General features: G+C 42.9%; 4 protein-coding genes across 9 annotated transcripts; 2 read left to right on the forward strand and 2 right to left on the reverse strand.

Moving 5' to 3' along the window:
- Nucleotides 1–1,030: 1,030 nt before the first annotated feature.
- Nucleotides 1,031–4,731, forward strand: LOC112286930 (uncharacterized). 6 transcript variants are annotated; one of them, XM_024529352.3, is made up of 5 exons: nt 1,031–1,247; nt 2,358–2,540; nt 2,846–2,925; nt 3,101–3,973; nt 4,102–4,731. In XM_024529352.3, the coding sequence occupies exons 4-5, from the start codon at nt 3,133–3,135 to the stop codon at nt 4,551–4,553; spliced, it is 1,293 nt and encodes a 430-aa protein (XP_024385120.1). In that variant the 5' UTR covers nt 1,031–1,247; nt 2,358–2,540; nt 2,846–2,925; nt 3,101–3,132; the 3' UTR covers nt 4,554–4,731. The 6 variants fall into 6 exon arrangements, with proteins under 6 accessions (XP_024385120.1, XP_024385117.1, XP_090109018.1 ...); XM_090252892.1 differs by having other exon boundaries at nt 1,245–1,371; XM_024529349.3 differs by lacking the exon at nt 2,846–2,925.
- A 4,283-nt stretch (nt 4,732–9,014) lies between these two features.
- LOC112286411 (stromal cell-derived factor 2-like protein) lies at nt 9,015–10,461 on the reverse strand. Its single transcript, XM_024528276.3, has one exon. It carries the CDS (start codon nt 10,100–10,102, stop codon nt 9,176–9,178), a length of 927 nt encoding a protein of 308 aa, XP_024384044.1. The 5' UTR covers nt 10,103–10,461; the 3' UTR covers nt 9,015–9,175.
- Nucleotides 10,462–10,644: 183 nt separating this feature from the next.
- Nucleotides 10,645–14,342, forward strand: LOC112286412 (derlin-1.1). The gene is made up of 7 exons (XM_024528277.3): nt 10,645–10,923; nt 11,640–11,775; nt 11,987–12,060; nt 12,340–12,433; nt 12,856–12,987; nt 13,362–13,522; nt 13,752–14,342. The coding sequence occupies exons 1-7, from the start codon at nt 10,907–10,909 to the stop codon at nt 13,882–13,884; spliced, it is 747 nt and encodes a 248-aa protein (XP_024384045.1). The 5' UTR covers nt 10,645–10,906; the 3' UTR covers nt 13,885–14,342.
- A 566-nt stretch (nt 14,343–14,908) lies between these two features.
- Nucleotides 14,909–18,839, reverse strand: LOC112286410 (scarecrow-like protein 11). The gene is made up of 5 exons (XM_024528275.2): nt 17,249–18,839; nt 16,658–16,784; nt 16,188–16,467; nt 15,742–16,016; nt 14,909–15,412 (listed from the first exon to the last, which is right to left on the reverse strand). The coding sequence occupies exons 1-5, from the start codon at nt 18,418–18,420 to the stop codon at nt 14,975–14,977; spliced, it is 2,292 nt and encodes a 763-aa protein (XP_024384043.1). The 5' UTR covers nt 18,421–18,839; the 3' UTR covers nt 14,909–14,974.
- Nucleotides 18,840–19,124: the final 285 nt, after the last annotated feature.

Genomic DNA, 19,124 nt, shown 5'->3' on the forward strand with positions numbered 1-19,124 from the left:
TCTCCAGAACGTTCGTTCACGTCCGTCACTGTTTTGTGAGGTGTCTGTCGTTTGGATTCGATCGTCGCTTGTCGTCGTCCCCCCTGTCCCAAGTTAACGTCCCTTGGCCTCCGAAAATCGGGTTAGTGCAGCCCGTGGAAAAATTCTCATTCGCCCACACTATAAGTATCACACACACTAAATGGAGATGCAATTTTTAAAATTTTAAATATCACTTAGTTTCGTGCTAACGCCAGAATATCTGCATTGATCGAGTTCGACACGTCTTTCCATATGCTCCAGATGTGTGTTGGCAGGCCGGACAAAAAGGGAGTCAGAATTCTAAAGGCAAAAACATATAGCAAAAGCGAGAAAGTAAAAGTGAAAGGAAAGGTGTGGGTGGGGCTGTGAGCATACACTGAGAGCGACTATGTTAATATAGTATGGGTTACTATGATGGGAACGAATGAAAGAATAATTCGTACATCCACCGCAATTGGGAGGGGCGAGGGGGGCATCCATCCCCCACGGGGTGGCGGAGGGCGGAGAAGCGGTGCGGAAGTGAAGTTAGCGAAGCTGCAGCGAAGGAGCATATGAAAAGGTGACGCTAGAGAGGGGCCGAGACAAAAGGGATGAATAGGAACCACCTCCTGGTCCCAATGCACACAGTCACATCTTTGTACGTATACGCCGTACTATGTTTCCACCGCCTTTCGCTTTGGCTATTTCTTAGAATTCTTCGAGGGTTCAGGTGATTTCCGAACAGATTCGGAGATTCTATACACTGCCAGTCCAAAGGCATCCTCCTCATGCTTCGTTGCCAAACCAGGGGATGCGCACCATCCTAGCCGATATTATAATAGATCCGCTTCTGGGCACCGACTTGCTTTTAGGAGCACAGCTCCATTACCGCGATCCCATTTGCCCATCTTCTCCCGCTCGGTTCAATCCAGTCCGATTTCGTCTGCCCCATCCCCATCCCGTCCCCGCCTCTCGCCCATTCCGCTATATCTCCCGGGCGCAGTCCGTTCCTACCCTCACTCGGTCTTCGAGATGATCCGAGCGGTGTGGTGAGAAGTACTTCGAAATGGGTTCCAAGTAGTTGGAAAGCAGTGTGCACGAGTGAAAGCTATACCTGTAGTGTTCCCAAGTGTTGAACAGTGACGGTTGCTGATGTGGGAGGTGCGAGCTTCAGTTGGTTGGTCGGTCGGTCGGTCGGTCGGTCGGTCAGTCGATCAGCTGCACTAGGACTTGTAGGAAACCTGAAGGTATTGCTCGACAACTCGATTCAGCCTACACTTTGAACTGTGCTGTGGGTCGGTCAGGATTGTTGTTGCGGGTGAATATTTCGCTTGAACAGGTGCCCTTGAATTGAGTGTGCAGTCGCAGAGTGTAGGTTTTCGTATTCCTCTTCTACTGTTTTCTTTTTTCCTTCCCTCCTGTTGTATGTTTTGTTGGATAGGACGTGTGTTGCACATTTGTAGCGTGGCATGGTTCATTGGAGTAGATCGAGTAGTTTTTAACAGAACGCCGAATGATTATGGAAGTCATATGGGAGTTTGGTTTTGCTTACAACAGCTTGATCAACTCTGGTTTATGGGAAGTAGTGTGAGAGAGGGATCAAGGTCGTTTACGAGAGGGGGTGAAAGGTTCGAATGGAACTATTGCAATGTTTCGGCACGCATTGCATGGTCGGTGACTACGACCTGGCTTTCGAATGCTTATTTAAGCGTGACAGGGAGCGTCGACATTGAAATTTGCTCTTCCGTTCGATTCTCTCTTTAATTTTAGAAAACAAACCGCCGCACTGCTTGTGGCGCATGAAATAATGGGCGAAGTTTTTATTTTTTGTTTTGGGACTAGTGAAACTATTGTCGGAGAACACACTCGAACGTAAAAGCATCAGGATACGCATGAACATTAGCGGAAATTGGTCAAAGGAACATAGTGAAAATGACCCAAATTTGAGGAGTATTAGTAGGTTTTAATATATTAGTTCCTAGAGGGTATTTTGCAGTGGTAGACGTTTTAGAAGATAAATTTGAAACATGGCTTAGACTTGAGAGCAATCTAGTCTTCGTGTCGAGAGATCAGTGTGGATATTGATGAGTTTCATGTGGGATATTATGATGTATTTTGTTTTCGACAGCAACGGTTCAGGAAATGTTTGAGCTCAATTCTATCGTCCTTTTGTGACGATCTGGATTTCCCTCGATTATTATTATTATTATTATTATTTTTACGTGTGTAAGTTATGTCGTGTAGACCGTTCAAAGAACCCAGCACGGGTGTAAATATGAGATATGCATGATGTAAAATGTTCTAGGGTCTCAGTGCAACAAGTAGACGTCGCTTATCAGTCTGGAAATGGTGCGCAGGTGAATTTATGGCTGGGTAACGCAGCACAGATAGTCGTCCTAGTTGGCGCGCGTTTTCAAAAAAGTGACTAAAAGTTCAAGGTTTGTTGAGAATGTGTGGTAAGAGCGTGGCTGTCATGGATGGAGCCGCGAGCACCATGATACAGAGCCACCGAGGCACTTCCCAAGCGTCTTATTCTTCAGGTAACTTGTATTTTCAGAATGCTTCATTCTTCTCTTCCTCTTACCACCGCCTAAGCCTGTGCCGTATTTATTAGTTCCACGCAGTTTTAGCAGCTAGATCGCTTTCTTCACTATCTACTCCCCCATTTGTCCCCGCTCACAAACACTTCGCGGAGATCTGAACGAATAGATGAGTGAGCTACTGGAGTATAGCAGGTTGATTTTGTCACATATCAGTTTGTTTTCAAGAAATTTTCAAATTTACACCCTGTTAAAGAACCTTTAAAGCGGCTTGAGCAAAAAATGGGCTAAAATATTTGGTGCAGGGTATGACATCCAAAGGGCATGGGGTAGACTGATGCGCGGGCCGCGGGTTATGTTGTTCCTTTGCCTCTAAAAGCAAGCGGTCGCTTTTTCTTTTCCCTTATTACGAGATCGAAGATATTACTTGGCAGATTAAAATGAAGAGTATTTACACCGAATGTATATTTGATCGACTCGTAGGAGATTAATTTAGCTTTCCGATCTAAGCATCTAGGCGGTCAAAGTAGCTGATTTTGTGAAATTGTTGGTTGAATCAGGAAGGAGTGCTGTGGATGAAGAGATCTCGGCGATGTTGCACAGTGGAAATTACTCGCACATTAGTCAAGCACCGCTTGCTGTGTCCGTAGGACTAGAACATTTTCCTTATTCTGTGTACCAAGGTTACCCAGGTAATCAAACTCGACCTGTTCCGACGACGCAACGGAATACAAACATGCCTCGGGGAGAAATAGGCGACGGGAATGCACATGTTGGGCCTCTACTGCACAGAGGATCTCCTCCTCGGCATTCAACTTTCAACTTGGAAGAGAAATACGTGTTGGAAGCTAAAAGCGAAGCGTTGGACGCAAACGTACTGCGGAATGGTGCTACTTATGGCACAATCTATGAGAATTCGAGACCATCGGCGATGAGCACGACTGTGCCCTTGCTGCACCGCTACCATTCAGCTCCTGCAAGCACGTATTTGACCCAGATGAATGAGGAGCAGATCGGTAACACCGTTATGTCTTCGATTTTTACGGATGGAGGGCTCACCCCCATAACAGAAAACATGGACGTTGAGCGATTGGGCTGCGGGAACTCAAACTCGAACGAATTCGAGCATTACTTAGCCCCAGAGAACGATTTCAGTCGCCGGGCTGCGTTTTCGGCTCTTCACAGGGAAGAGGCAACGCCCGATTCCTTTGCGACCACGTTCCAGAATTCCAAGAATGCGGTGTTATGTCAATCAAGCTTATCGTCTGCTGGGTTGTCGCAACCCAATATATCCATGCAAGATAGGATGGCTGAGAATGGCTCGGAAAAGAACAGCTCTCGCAACTCGGACGATAATAATCACCTGATTAGCGGTTACGCGGCATCGATATATTCTCAAGAGGACTGTCACTGGAAATCGCCTACAAGTCCAGGTATTTATTGCGACTCGGCACTTTACATTCGCTTCCAGGGTTTTCTATTAAGTACATAGTATTGTATTCCTTTAATGGTACAATCCGTAGTATCAGCTCACGAATTTACTACTTCTTCGTCGTGACAGCCAAGAGGCAACGGGGACTGGACGGCGAGAGTGAAACCTCGAGCGGCTCAGTCGAAGGCTCGACGTATCGGAAAAGCCAACAAGGTGGCTTAATCCGTCACATGAGCTTACCACACTCAACCAACGGAGATTCTAGTAGCCCAGGAGTGGAGGACAACACCTTCCACACGGTCCCTATGCGCACCCGTGCGAAACGAGGATGCGCCACACACCCCCGCAGCATCGCAGAGCGCGTGCGCAGGACGAAGATCAGCGAGCGGATGAAGAAGCTCCAGGACTTGGTTCCCAGCATGGACAAGCAGACCAACACCTCCGACATGCTAGACGAGACCGTGGAGTACGTGAAATCGCTGCAGCGACAGGTGCAAGAGTTGAGCGACACGGTGGTGCGGCTTGAAGCCGCCGCAGCACAAAAAGTATCAAATACCTCTCATAGCCCAGAAATCGCATAGACCTCTAGTATTAGTTTAACTTTAGGTAGATTATATGACGAAGTTGTGATCCCGGAGGGGGTTCGAGTGTAACATATTGCGACGATCGGTGCCTGAAGTTGGTATGAATGCCCCTTTCGAAGTTTGTACAGAATTATCTCTTAAACTCAACATCATCTCTCGGTTCCCTTTCCGACCACTTCTACTGTAGGTGGCAATGAATCTCTTTGCCACAGATCTTTTCAGATTTTCAGATCCGTCAAAAGTATCTTGCAACTCCTAACCCTTACAGTGTAGATGTGACGCAAGCTGATGCAAGTATGAATTGTGGGTCATGAACTTGCCGGAGCATTTGCTCACTAAACAACAGAAGAGATTGAATTGTAACGTTCTTCGACGACAGTCGACGTCGAAACTGGATGCGACTATGCTAGTCACTGTGGACAGCATGAAACCAACGACCGATATTTATTCACATCCCGCAATTGGGTATTGCACCCACAGACACCTCGCTTGTGAGGATTTTCGTTGGACGCAGATCCCCACACCTTGAAATACTCTTCTAAAAAACCGTAGCGTTGGTTACAGACACAGATATATATATATATATATATGTATTTAGCTCTTGCGAATGAAATGTGAGATGGGTCTGATCCCGCACGCGATCGCTTCGTTGCACTTCGGTTTCGACGCTCTTTACGGAACATCCACCGCAACCTGTTCGCTGCTGTGTGTGGCTTGGGTCCAATCCATCCGAACACCGATGGAATCTTATCATTGTCATATATCTCAATATGGATGTTGTTGTACCGCCGAAGGCTCGGCTGATGAGAGGCCTTCTGGACGGAATCAAAACTCCGTTTACGGTGGACACAACAGCCAGGGACCCATCATGTCATTTATATACTTAAATTCCATTCTTTCTATATATATATATATATAATATTTTAATCTGGTTTCTTTGTTTGTTCTGTGGCAAGCTGCCCATCGTCTTTCTGGCAAGCAACAGATTCAAGTTGGTACAGTGATGAGTGGCATTCTTGACCATGACACCATATCACATGATGTTTAATTGTGGCGTCAGGGGCTCATCCACATGCTGACATAGATTTTTTTTTCTTCTTAAAATTCAGTGGCACATGAAGTACCCACTGGGTTGCCACGTCAGTATTATTAATATCAACTTTTATTATTTATAGAATAGATGAAAGTTGTCGGACTGGATGGCGTCGCTAGCATTGGATGTAGCCAAACTTTATGCTGCGACTTTATCTGGGAAAATGGAAGTTTGGGTCATTAGACACCATAACACCAATAGATGGTGTTTATTTATTTTCTGTTTAATTTTTATATTTAATTTTTAAAAAATCAGTTTATGACACGAATGTTTAGACAAAGACTTATTATAGTGTTTTTATTTTTCCTTCTGTTTTAAAACCTAGTGGATACAATTGTAAAGCCATTAATACCTACTAAATTTGATTATTTTTTCGTTTTTTATTTTTAGATTTTTAATATATATATATATATATATATATATATATATCTGAAAAGCAAGAATTGAATATTTTTTGATTATATAATTTGTATCTAAAAAATATTTTTATATATTTGGAAAAAAATCATGGTCTGTAAGAATGGTTCTTTCTTTTATGATTAGTAATTTTAAAAGATAGCTCGTAGTCTATTTTTAGAATTAATTGCAACACAATATATTATATTAAGAGGTTTGAAGTTACATTTTTCTTTTTAAACAAAACACAGAAGTTAATAACAATATTCTTGAAGGCACTTTTGGATTCGTTTGACATGTTCTTAAATATACTCTAAGTAGAGATTTCCACTTAAATTTGCTAAATTTTTAATATTAATAGATTAAAATTTAGCCTCTTTTCATAATATGTACAAATTCTGTAAGTGATTTAAGAAGAGTTTGTTAATTGTAGATTTATGACTATCTTAGGATTATTAAATTTAATAAAGAAGTGTCTTCTATTTAAGAATTTGTTGACTATAAGTATATTGTCAATGTTCATTTGAAGTTGATTAAACTAATGCTTTAAGTTTATGCTTTGAAGTTTCTCACCTATAAAACTAGTAATTATTATAAATTTACCTAAGTATTTTATTTCTTACTTAACTATCCTTATATCTACTTCAATTAAAAAATTTAAATTGCATACTAACAAACTTCCAACATTGTAAAAGTATCTAAGAAAAAACATTTGAGTTGGATTTTTGTTTTGTGCAAGTCAATGATTTTGAGATAGTTGTCCACTTTTTGATCTTGTATAGTTATGTCTTGTATCTTTTATATGCTTTGGTTCACCATATTTGTCTACCATTCTCTCTTTTGTGATTTTGAGTGGTACATTTGTTGTACCAAACATAATTCTAATATCACATAGCATTTTTTGTCTTTAAAAGATAAGGCCTAAATTCACTTCATGCAAAGATTACATTAGTCATGAGAGGCATCTAAACATGAAATTAAACACTATAAAATAATTAGAGAATTATTAATGCTACATCCCACCTAACCTCCTCGTAAACAACTAGATAATAGTGTGTTTCTTTTATTTGCACATTTTCCCCTTTCTTTGCTTTAAAAAGTAGTGTTGGTTTAGAAAGAGAATGATTATTTTATTTTAAAATAGGTCTTAATTTTCTTTTTTTAATTATAATACATAATAATTGTCTCAAAACTATTTAATACATATTTTCTTGTCAAAACTATATTTTTTTGTTAAATATATATATATATATATATATATAATTTATTTGATTTTTGAGTCAATATTGGAATACCAAAGATGCCCTAAACGTAGAAGCACAGTTTTTAGTCAAGAATCTGAGTTGCGGTGCCTCTGCTGGGGCCGCGCATCCATCACCGTCAGAGATTGGGTACTTAGAAAGAGAGTTCTCGCATGGTCCACGCTGGGACCAACGAGGTCGGGTTTTCGATGACGCCATGCTTAGCATATCCCCCGCTATGGAGAGTCGGACAGTAGGCTGACGGTGCAACGCAATACGAGATTCCCTTGCCCTCCTTGGCAGCAACAGCGTTGTGGAACAAGGTTCCAAAACAGTTTTCGAAGATCGATCTGCTTGCCTTTTTCGTTCTGTTGAACGAACTTGTGTCTTATTGTGAGTAATGGGTGTGGGTCTATCTCATCAGAGGTCTGCGGCCTTGGCCATGCGCGCGGTGTCTGAATTTACTTTAGACTGGATTCCAAGTTAGAGAAACTGGCAGAGCTTTGAAATGAACCCATGGTGAATTTTTTTTGGCTCCAGGGTGCTGTGATGGATGGTGATAGGAACCAGGTCATCGTTATGAAAATATCCTACGATTCTACACAACTCTTCACAGATGGAGGAGTTCTCGGAATTAAAAATTATGTCCATTTCTTCTTAGATTTTGAATGAGAATGTACTTTTGAGTTGGTAGCTTAGAGGACTTTATAATCGCAACTATTTCGGATTAGATGAAATTCAGCACTAAATCGTAGAGACTAGGGAAGAGAAAGCGCGTCCCTCATTCACTCATCACTTCTTGATAGACTCATTATTAGCGAAGGAACGCCAAACAATCAGAATCCAATGTCCAGAGGAGAGAAAAGAAAGAAGAGAAAAGAAAAAAGAAAAAAAGAAGTGATGAATTTCAAGCTCTGGGTATGGCGAAAGCCGAACCAAGAGGTGAGGATTTCATCGATTGCTGGTCGTTTCGGAATTGACGTGTTTCTTTGAAGTTTCAGGTTCGCAAGAAAATGATACTATATTAAAAAGAAGCGGCAGATTCAGATTGAACATGAAGCTTGTGGAGAGTCAATGTCGACGATCAATCGAAAGCAGTGAGTCCTACAAGGAAAACTGTCGAAGGACTACGAAATGGCTCATGTCCTTCGCATTCAGAGGTGAAGAGTAGTGACGATAGATTGTAGAAAAATCGATTCTGTCCTGCAAGCCATGCTAGGCAATTTTATTTGCCGGTTGCTGGCTGTATATTGTGAGAATAACACACAGATAAGTAAATCTCAAGTCTTTTTATCGAGACTGTAGAATAGTCTTATGTGCGTCACCTTGTAGGACGATTTCTTAACGCTGCTGTTGTTTCCCGATCAAGGCCTATTCTACATGTGATACTGAAGGATTCCAGCTGATTCAGCGATTTTGCAGCTGCAGGAGTTTGCTCGACTTCCTTGGCTAATTGGGCAGCCTAATCGGCGTATTAAGGATTCAGAACGATACAAGAAGAGCTAATCAACACCGCTGATGTGATAACCCGTTAACATATCTACGACGTTTATGAAACTCATACGTCCAATGAAAGCATTCTCAACATTCACTGCAAATGTTAACCATTCAGCTTGCAACGACGAGGCTGAAGGTCTGGCATACGGTTTAGCATTGAAGAATTTCTGGGCCTAACATTGTGCCCAACGCACTGCTCCCGGCTCACGACATTCATAAGCAGGATGCAAATTAGTAAGAATTATAGTGGCAAGTTCTTTCCAGCTTTTTTCCAAGAATCGTCAAGAATCGTTAACAAAGAATCCAACACTAGTAGCCTCTGAACGCAGACAGTGTTCCACTATAATTATAAGCAATTTAGCAAGGCAGGATAGTCTATGACCTAAGTGAATTCATTCTATACTACCACCTTTCGTAAGAAAATAAATTCCTTCCGCAGCTGTCCAGAGATTATCCGAATTCTTCCTTGTCACTCCGCACACCTCTTGTTGATCTAATTGGCTGAACTTCTTGTTATGGCTGTGAAGGTAGCCATTGGTAGCAACGTGCAGAAACCTAACTTGCTGACCTAGTGTCCAGACGCTCCCCTTACCCTCGATTTCCAGTTTCCAATAGTCACCAGAGTCAGATTGCTCATCTCCTCCGAAGGCACTAACCTCAAGGTTTCCAGTAATGGGAGATCGATGTTCATGACTGTGGAGCCATTTGCGCGTCCGCGCATGCTGGAGACGCACTAGGGCACCATTCGAAATAACATCGCCTTGCTCATGCTCGTGATCTTCGTCTACTATCTGCACCCTCCAGTAACTGTTAGAGTCCTCAACGCCTGGGAAGGCAGTCACGGATTGTTGTCCACTGCCAGTAGCATAGGGGACGTCGTGCGAGTGCAACCGGTACTTGGTGCGTAGGTGCATGAGCTTTATCACACTTCCATGTGTCACCTCCTTGGCCTCAGTGGCGGCCTCGACAGGCGGGGGGGAAGAATGGAAGATAGCCAGGAATGCAACTAGCGCAACCGATAGCAACGTCATGGCACACGCCAATTGCAAGAATCCCAAGCTCTCGTACCAAGGAGTCTCTGATTTCACTAACCTTGACCTAATATGCCGTTCGTCCTGTCGAGGTACCTTAGCCTGCGATTTCGCAACCTCCCTCAAAAAACCTTCAAGCTCACGCTTTCGAGCGACTGCCGTAGGCCGAGACCGAACCCCGCGTTCCGAATTCAACGACTCTTCCGAAAGAACTGCACTCTGGGGCGACGTAGGTGTCAGATCTACAGGCGCTGCGGCGACATCAGGCCCCTCGCCGTCTGAGCCCATCGCCGCCGCATTCCCGCACACTGATAATAAAAAATATATATATACAAAATGAAAAAACGAAACGAAACTCACACAACAATAACTCGAATCCGCAAACTAACTCTTCACCCGTAGAAACTAACAGAGACAATTCGTAATCTCTAACAAGTTCCAATCTACTCAAAAATGCTCCACGCGTAGGTACTGGTTCTGCATTTCACGACCAATGCTGAATTCAAAGAACCTCAAACACCCAGAGCAGAAATAGAAACCTGCGCAGCTCACAGATCACAACATGAACAAGCTTCACAAAATTCGGAACGAGTGTAACACAACACGATCGATCGATCGATGGTCCGAGATCGGCTTCCCGAGGCATCGAGGGGAAAAACAAAAACTCAGTTGTCAGAAAATTGCTTTTAAACGTCAGGCACGTCACAATGCTTCTACGCACCCAATGAGGAGAGGCCACGTTGGACAAGGCACCCTCATTCCCGCCTGTGGAAAGTGACCGGGGCATTGATGGGAACGAATGGGGACGAAGAAAACAGACGTGCTATTCATTTGAACGGTATTCTTTACATTAGGAACTTCGTCTCGCTCCTTCCAGAAGACCTACCGCCATAGCCAGAGGGACTTCGAGGTTCGAGAGGTTTATGGAAATAGTGTTCCTATTCACAGATGGTCAGATAACCATCGCGCTCATTCGACTGCCGGGAGAGGAATTCATTTGAAGTCCTACCGAAGAGTTTGCGCTGTTTCGAGCCGTCTAGTGCCTGGACTCGTTCGGAGAAGCCGGTCGCCTTGTGGTGGATCAAATCGATCATGTCTTCGCCAGGAGAGTGAGTGAATTGTGATTCTTAATTTTTTGTTCCGTCTTTGGACGAGAATCCGTTTTGAATTGGAAATGACATTTTGCCACAGTACTCCTCCTCGGGACGTGTTGTCTGAGTGTATTTACGGGGTAGAAAAATGATAAGCACTCTGTTCTTTGTAGATTGCATTGTGCTTTGTGAGATGCGTAGAGGAGCAATCATTTGGCGAAACGTTCTATTCTACTTTGTTTTCTCCAACCCTGGTGTATTTTTTTGGATGGATTTTGATATCTGAGTTTCTTTGACCTGCCCAGCGGATTGGTGCTTTCTGTTTCGTCGGTAGATTTCATGAGGATTTTAGAAGGCTTTTATTTTTGTGCCGAATGTGATGTTACTGGGTTGAAATTAGCTGAAGAAATGTTAGGGTCGAAGCTTATTCACAGAATCGCTGACAGGTCTATGTGTGATAGCTTAATTGTATACCTAAACCGATTGGAAATCCGCTTTAGGAATTCGTCAAGCAATCTGCATTTCACTCTTGATCCTTTCTATCTCGAAGACTTTCCAGAAGAAAGCTGATGGACATCTTAGTGCTTTTCTCTACCTATTACTCCGATGACCTAATATCCAGTTCACACGCCTGCCTAGCTATGTATATGCTGCAAATTTTCCAACGATTTCAGGTCTTAAATTTCTTTCAAGTCTATGATTTTCCTCATTAACTCGCTTCCCTGATCTTGCAGATGGTTCTACTCCCTTCCTCCTGTGAGCAAGACGTATGGAACTCTCTGCTTTCTCACCACGATTGCCTTCACTTTGCATCTCGTCAGTCCTGCATGGCTATACCTGGACTTCGCCTTGGTGACCAAAAACTTCCAGGTTCGTTAAGAATGGGGCTTTATGGTGTGGTTAAACTAAGTAATCGCAGTTTTTATCTTATTTTCTAACTAATGCCTAAGGGTAGCAAGGATATTTGGCCGAAAGAACTTGAACATTTTTGTGAATGATGACAAAAGTGGGAATGTTTTTATTAAGTAGGGCTTTTGAAAATAAAATGTCTGCATATAATGGATTCAGTTTTTGCTTGCAGATATGGCGTCTGTTGACTAATTTTTTTTTCCTAGGATCGTTCTCCATACCGTTTGGTGTCCGGCTCATGATGATGTGAGTATCACAACTTCTCTCACTTCCAGACTTAGTTCTGGATTTTCCTCTCATTAAGTAACGGGATTACTATCATAATCCCTATTTTAATATTTTATTTAGAGATTTTGTTGAACCTTCAGTAGTCTGCGACGAGAATGTGATGCAGAGCGTGTTCTTGAAGAACTTTATTTTGGAAGGATTGCTGCAGTCTTGTGGAAGATTTGCACGCCTGCTTTTGGTATAAAATTATGTTCCGCATTTTTAAACATGTAAATGAAATGTCTGTGATGCGGACAGAGCAAGATACGGAGTTCAATTGGAGCAGGGTCCGTTTAAAGATCGCACAGCTGATTTTCTTTGGATGATGATTGTGTCTGTGATATCATTTCTGGTAGGCTCTATTCCATGGTCCTGGCATTATGTCCTTTTAAAACGCCTAGCACAAAATCCATGTCTGCAGGCATTTGCATGACCCTTTTCTATGAATTTTTGTAATGAACACAGCTTATTTATGGAACAGGGGGAGGTTAGTTTCATTCCACAGGATTCATCTTTTTCGGTTTTGTTCTAGGATTCAGTTCTTTTGTATGTATTAGCCAGCAGAAAAGCATTTATGTTTAGCACATCTGTCTGCTGTCAGTGATTATCCTACAGTATTTACGTGTATTTAGTTACCAAGAGCACGAATTTTTTTAATTTGAAGTATTTAAACTCATGAACATATCTAATAATGAGATAGTTCACATCATTAATTTACTTAGTTATTTGTTTTTGCGTTTATCAACCATTGATAATTCCCTCTTATGGTTTCAGGTTTTGTCTCTTACCGTCCCGTTTTTCAAGTCATTTTTCTTGGGACCCTCACTTGTCTTCATGCTTCTGTATGTATGGAGTCGTGAATTTCCAACTTCCACAGTTTCGATTATGGGGTTGGTGAACCTACAGGTTAGTTCTTTTCTTCCTTGAAAGATCTTTATGGATTTTACATGTTGATGCGGGGAACTCTCTTGGTTGAAGTTCATGCCACCTATTGAGCATAAATTTTCTAGCAGTATTGGCATCCCGATATTTAGGGTTGAGGCTGAAAACCATATTATGATTATTATTATCGTTTTTTGATGTTTTCATTTTTGTCTTGTTGCATTAAGTAGCCTGAGACTGAGGGTCCTTTTCTCTTTCTTATGACAGTTTTAAAATAGCATTGACCATAAGATCTCTTTTTAATGGGCTTCTGTTCCACCTCAACTTAATGTTATGCTATGTCGAATGACGAATCTCTCATTCTCTCATCTTAAATTGATTGTTTTTCGTGATTGCAGGGTTTTTGGCTTCCATGGGCCATGCTACTGGTCAACACTATTTTTGGGATGCCTATAATGTCTGATCTTCTTGGAATAATAGTAGGTCATGTCTACTATTTCCTTACTGTTTTGCATCCTCGAGCTGGTGGGCAGGAGTATCTCAAGACTCCTACCTGGGTGTATCCTTCCAATCCTGATATTCAATTTGATTATGTACTAGATCCTTGTGCTTCAATGTCACGTGGTGTGAATCTTCGTAACCATATTCGTCCATATTGACACTCTCTAGATGACTAGAATAGGTACCAAGTGACCGGCTTCATATTGGAATCAACTAGTACAACATAGTTGCTTGTAATCAGTTGCATCAAAATTTAGACGTTCCCCTTGACAAAGACGCTTCTGCAGACGCAAACTGGCTACTAAGTGGAGTGTGGCAGGACCTGTTGCATTCTCACCTACTCCAACACCACAAGCTGCTGCTACCGCTGCCGGAGCCAGACCAGTATTTACTGGCCGAAGCTACCGCTTGAATCAGTGAGCTCCTTGACGCTTTTGCTCTCTGGCATGGATATCAGAGGCTCGTTGACCGGCTTTGTTTGTGATAGATGTACACCAGGAAGTACTCGCATGGTTCTGGTTTAGGTGACCGCGTAGGCCACTAAAGTGTCTTCCTGGAAGAAACATGAACGAGTTCAGAAGTACCAAGAAGATATCTGAATCTTTCGCCGAACATGGTGTACCTGTGGTAGAGAGAAATGCGGAGCGTTAATAGTTCGAAAATGATGTCTAAAACACTAATGCGAACCCGCGGTAATAGTCTCTGTATCCGTGGCAATTGAAGCGTACGCTCTCAAATGCGATCTCTACTGTTTTGCTAAGAAACAAATCATGAGCTCACTTAGGTTTACTCATGATTGTGTGATTGAAGTAACGTTTATGTAATCGTCCAATCGATGACTTGTACATACTTTTAACATATCTCTTCTTTTTTTGGTACTTCTTTGTATGTTTCTAACTGTTACAAATCGCATTGGTGTATTCTTGTCTTAATACAAATCTACCCGTGCAACGCTAGACCTAATTATGTGGGATTTCTCCTACAACTCTGGCGATATGTTAAATACTACTAGCCTAAATCTGTGACCTGGATATTATTTAGAGGCCGAACATACACATGGATCCTCAAGACTAAACCCTTCTATGCAGCGTGTGAGAAATCAAAAGTGATAACGTTAGGGGCTGTATTGTATTCGCTACGCCGCTCTGCCTTGATACTTATTTTAATTCCAATGATGGGTGTAGAGCAGCCCTTAATGCGGAACTAAATCATGAACAGTATATCCATCATTGCAAGAAAGTGTACAAAGAAAATGGATTGACTATCTTGCAGCAGGTAGTAATAATGAAATGACGGTATGGCTAACAGTGCAAGCGCACCTAGGAAATGTGTGGGTCTTTGCTGAAGGGAATCTCAGCATCAGCAGTTACATGGAGTTTCAACTTGCAATTGTGACACATAGCTTCACGCTCCGCAGTCAAACCAATTCAGACAGCAAACACGCTTGGAACAGACGTCAAGCACCAGTTGAGAAGGTGTTGTTCGTATAACATAACAAGGACGGACACTTTCATGACATGAAGTTTAAGACGGGTTTAGACTCCCAGCATGAATTGGCTTTTACAATTTGGTTCTTTATCCCCAGAAGAAACCAGCCCTCATCTATACCCACACCATAATCTTTGTGGAAAGTAGCCATCATGGCTTTCATTTTGGAGAGAATGATTTTCTTAGGTTGAACTTGCTTGAAACCAGCTCGTTGCAATCGATTTTGCCATTGCCTGTACGGCTCTTGCCGGTCGACTCTCGCTTGTCCTTCGCATGCAACAATATTTAAAATCTCCCGACCGAAAATCTCTCTTTCAAGGACGACTCTGTCTGGGTCATCTTCAGGAAAAGATAATTCCATCCCGTTGAAGATTGCCGAATAATGCTTCACGCTCTCCCGAAAGCGAGTCATGAAAAAAGGACCATTGCACGCTGCATTGTCCACGATGATGAAGAATAGCTGCACGGGTGGAATGTGAAACATTAGGTTTAAAAAACAAGTCAGTTTGGAACACCTCACAAGCTATTTCAAAAGGATTTTGATGTACATTTGAACGCGTAACGCGGCCTGGAAACAGACAACTTGAAGTGAACATTCCTTGCATCGACATAATGGGCCACAAGTATTCTGAGAGGTTTATTCCCACGAGTCGGACGATAACGCAACAGCGCCCAAGTGTCGGGTAGGACAAAATCCTCCAAGAGGAAGTTCTCCCAAAATAAAACAGATAATCACAAACTAAATGAGATGTAACGATTATTAATGACACAGCACAGTTGCAGACTTACCTTGGGATTTAAACTTCGAATCCTTCTCAGCAGAAGCTCACGAGGACTTGAACCCAACACAGACTCATCAAGGATGTTATGCATTTTGTGGGAGGTCACTGCAAGAACTTCATCGCTTCTTAAATTGAAATCCTTAGCCGTGAATGATTCCCATTTCCCAGCTAGAGCATGAAATTCAAATGGTACATTCCACATCTTCGCGAACTCTGCAAGCCTCCGCCCAGTTTGATGTATTTTCCAACAGGGATCGTCTCCTGGGTATGGAACATCAACACCTTGCATAGCAATACAAAATTTTCAAACAGAGTCGGGCAACATACATACGAATTCACTGCTATGTTTCTCTACATACCTGAATCTACACACCAAACGCCTGTCGCAAGCACAACTGCATCATCCTCCTTTATATGTTCTAATTAGAATAAGGGGTTGGAGATTTCGGGCACCTGTTATGCGAAAATAAGGAGGTCCTTCTGGCCTTTTTGAGAGGTGCTGGATAAGACTAGGCCATTCAACTCCGTATTGGATGCCGTAATGAACGACATGAACGCGGGTAGCGCCTTCAAAAGCATCCAATGTCATTTTCGTTTCAAAAAAATGACTAAGTTTGATGTAAGGGCAACAGTCGACATACTGACGATAAGCCTTCAACATTGTCGCAGCCGACGGGTGGTTGTTTGTAATCACAGTGTACAGCTGCTCACCGGTACCTGACAGTTTCGCTACCTGCAGGTCCAAATGAATGAAATGTTAGAGAAAATTCTGAACCCTAGCTAAAATAAGATAATTTATACAATTTGGGAAATAATCCCCTCTGCAAAGCACGCAGGGTGCTATGAGCAAACGAACAGGTGAACGAGAAAATTGTAAAAACATAAAATGCCCCCAGACCCCTTCCAGGGAGAGACTGACTAACCAGAGCTTCCATGAAATAATGCGCCATGCGCTGCATGTAATCACCATACGGTGATGAGAGGCTCCGCAGTTCTGCTAAATAGTCGGCCGCACTACCTGTCTTGCCTTGACTCACTGCAAAAGCACACCTGCACCATCGCATGTGATATAATAGTTCAAAATAGAATTAAATGTCGTAAATTTCGGAGTTGTAAACCGAAGCGATGTCATGGAAATGGGGTTCACAGTTTGTGCTTTTGGAGGGTGTTAAAAAATTCAGCTACAAGTGCTGCATGTTGAACAAAAAATTACAAAAATTTGGAGGTTGGAAAACAATTCTTCAAATAAACTAAAAAAAGAGTGGTGATGGAGTGATGTAGTACTCTAACATTACGTGAATTGCGGAAATAAACTTGACCTACATTGCTGGAACAACCAGCTTTAACGTGGGAATTTTAAAACAACTTCATGCACCCAAAAATCCACTGCAACTATCAATACAACTGTTGGCACCAAGCGACATTCTACTCAAGTAAAGGATCCTGGCTCTCCGTTTGAACCCCTGTCGAAACATAGTACATACGCAAAAGCAATCGTTGGGAAACAAGCGTACCTGTGCAGCAGATCCGTAATACTAGAGTACACAACCCTAGATGAAGACGAACTCGACCTCTCTCCTGGGGTACGAAGTAGCAGCTTGAAGTCCAGGGCCGAATTTGGAGGAGGATTTTTATTTAAATTATCCAAATAATATTTCAGACGGTCATCGAAGTGGACAACGAGATCATCTGACTCGGTAATAAACGACCTGTAATCCACGTTATCAGAATTGCTGGCACCACTTACATCCGCAATGTGCTTGCTGAGCATACGAGTGTATCCCTCCATCAACTTCAGTGTCGTGTTATCTTCAGTTGGAAGAAACGTAGTGGAAGTGTTGCTCTGGTCATTATCACCCCCGAATCCTCCTGCATCTAGAACATTAGCCTCTGAAGAAATGAGGTCGGCAATTTCCTTTCTCAAGTCCCGGTATACACTGCTGTTTTCCACCGCGTTCGTTTCTTCGGCTGATAAGATCTCATTTTTGGCCCAGTCATTAGAGTAATCTCCTCCAACGACCTCAAGGTTGTTGGTCTCATCTACAGAAGAGTCGGGGTCAATAAGACCAGCCAAATCCTTCGCCATAGCATGGATGGCACCAGTTTGCTGCATCAGCGACTTCTCATCTTCCATGTTCTCATTCATGAGGATATCATCAATGTAACGGATCATGGACTCCATCTGTCCTGCCAAATCTGCTGAGACACTGCTGCTGCCTTCAAAGTCAACAGCATCGCAATTTCCTCCAGACACAGATGCCTGTGTATCATTCGAGAGACTGCGTGTCGGAGACGGGGAAAATTGAGAGGAGTTATCACTAGTTCCGAGAGGCGAGCCTCTACCTCCTAACACACAGCCAGAATTTGATCGCGGTACGTTCGTCTTCTTGGAGATGGTTTCGAGCTTCGGCGGTGCAGTCCTCTCCAGAAAATTCGAATTCGCCTCGGGCCGGATCTTGTGAAAATAGGTTTCCCCTAATCCATCAGCAGCATCACCTAGACAAGCAGAATCCAGGTTGACCCGCTTCTCCACAGATACATCCAAACGAGGATCCGACTCGCTGCGTCTCTGCAACTTTGGTTTCTGTAACTGAAGGCATGCTTGCTGCAACAAACTCTCCAACGAAGAGCCACCGCTCCCTCTCCTTACCGGATTAGAACTGTCTGACGTCGCTTTTTCTGTCATCTCTGCATTTAGCACCCTCGACCACACTCTTCACCTGAAAGTCGACTCTATTTCTCCTCCCTCTGTAGACCTCTCCTCCAGAACTCCACCTTCAGCCACCCTCACACCACTCCATGCAAGATTCATATGCCGTAATCCGACCAAATCTGCTTAACCTGCTCAACCTACTAATCCCCTACGAATTTTCACGAACACAAACACAGGCCGTAAATCTAGCACAAGAAATCCTAATCTCATCTTCAAAGCATCAAGAATTAGCTACCGGAGTTCTACAGAAGTGACGCAACGAGCTATCGATCTTTCAATTTGCGAAAATTTCACAGACAGTGGGAAGACAAGTACTTGCTTCGCTATCCTCTCATTCTGCACTCAGCTCCCCTGATGAGAAAAAGAACAAGCCCAAACACTAAAATAATAAGCAATCTGCATCGTTTTGTCGAGGTTTGAACCTGGTCTTCCCATGAAGGGAAAGGTCTTCGGAGCTCATCGGGATGCCGGGGAATCGACGCGGGATGCGCGGGAAGAAGCAGAGCCGTCAATGTCTGTGCTCACTTTCGGGACATGGAGTCACCAATTAGGACGCGGAGTCGAGCATTGGGACGTGGATTTAGTGGCAATGTGAACGGAACCTGGAAGCTCCAGGATCTTGGGTTCGAATCCCCACGCGACAGACAACGGAGTGGATGTAAATCTGTTTAGAATTT

Source organism: Physcomitrium patens, chromosome 9 (genome assembly GCF_059467195.1).
Source record: "Physcomitrium patens ecotype Gransden chromosome 9, ASM5946719v1, whole genome shotgun sequence".
Classification (NCBI taxonomy): Eukaryota; Viridiplantae; Streptophyta; class Bryopsida; order Funariales; family Funariaceae; genus Physcomitrium; species Physcomitrium patens.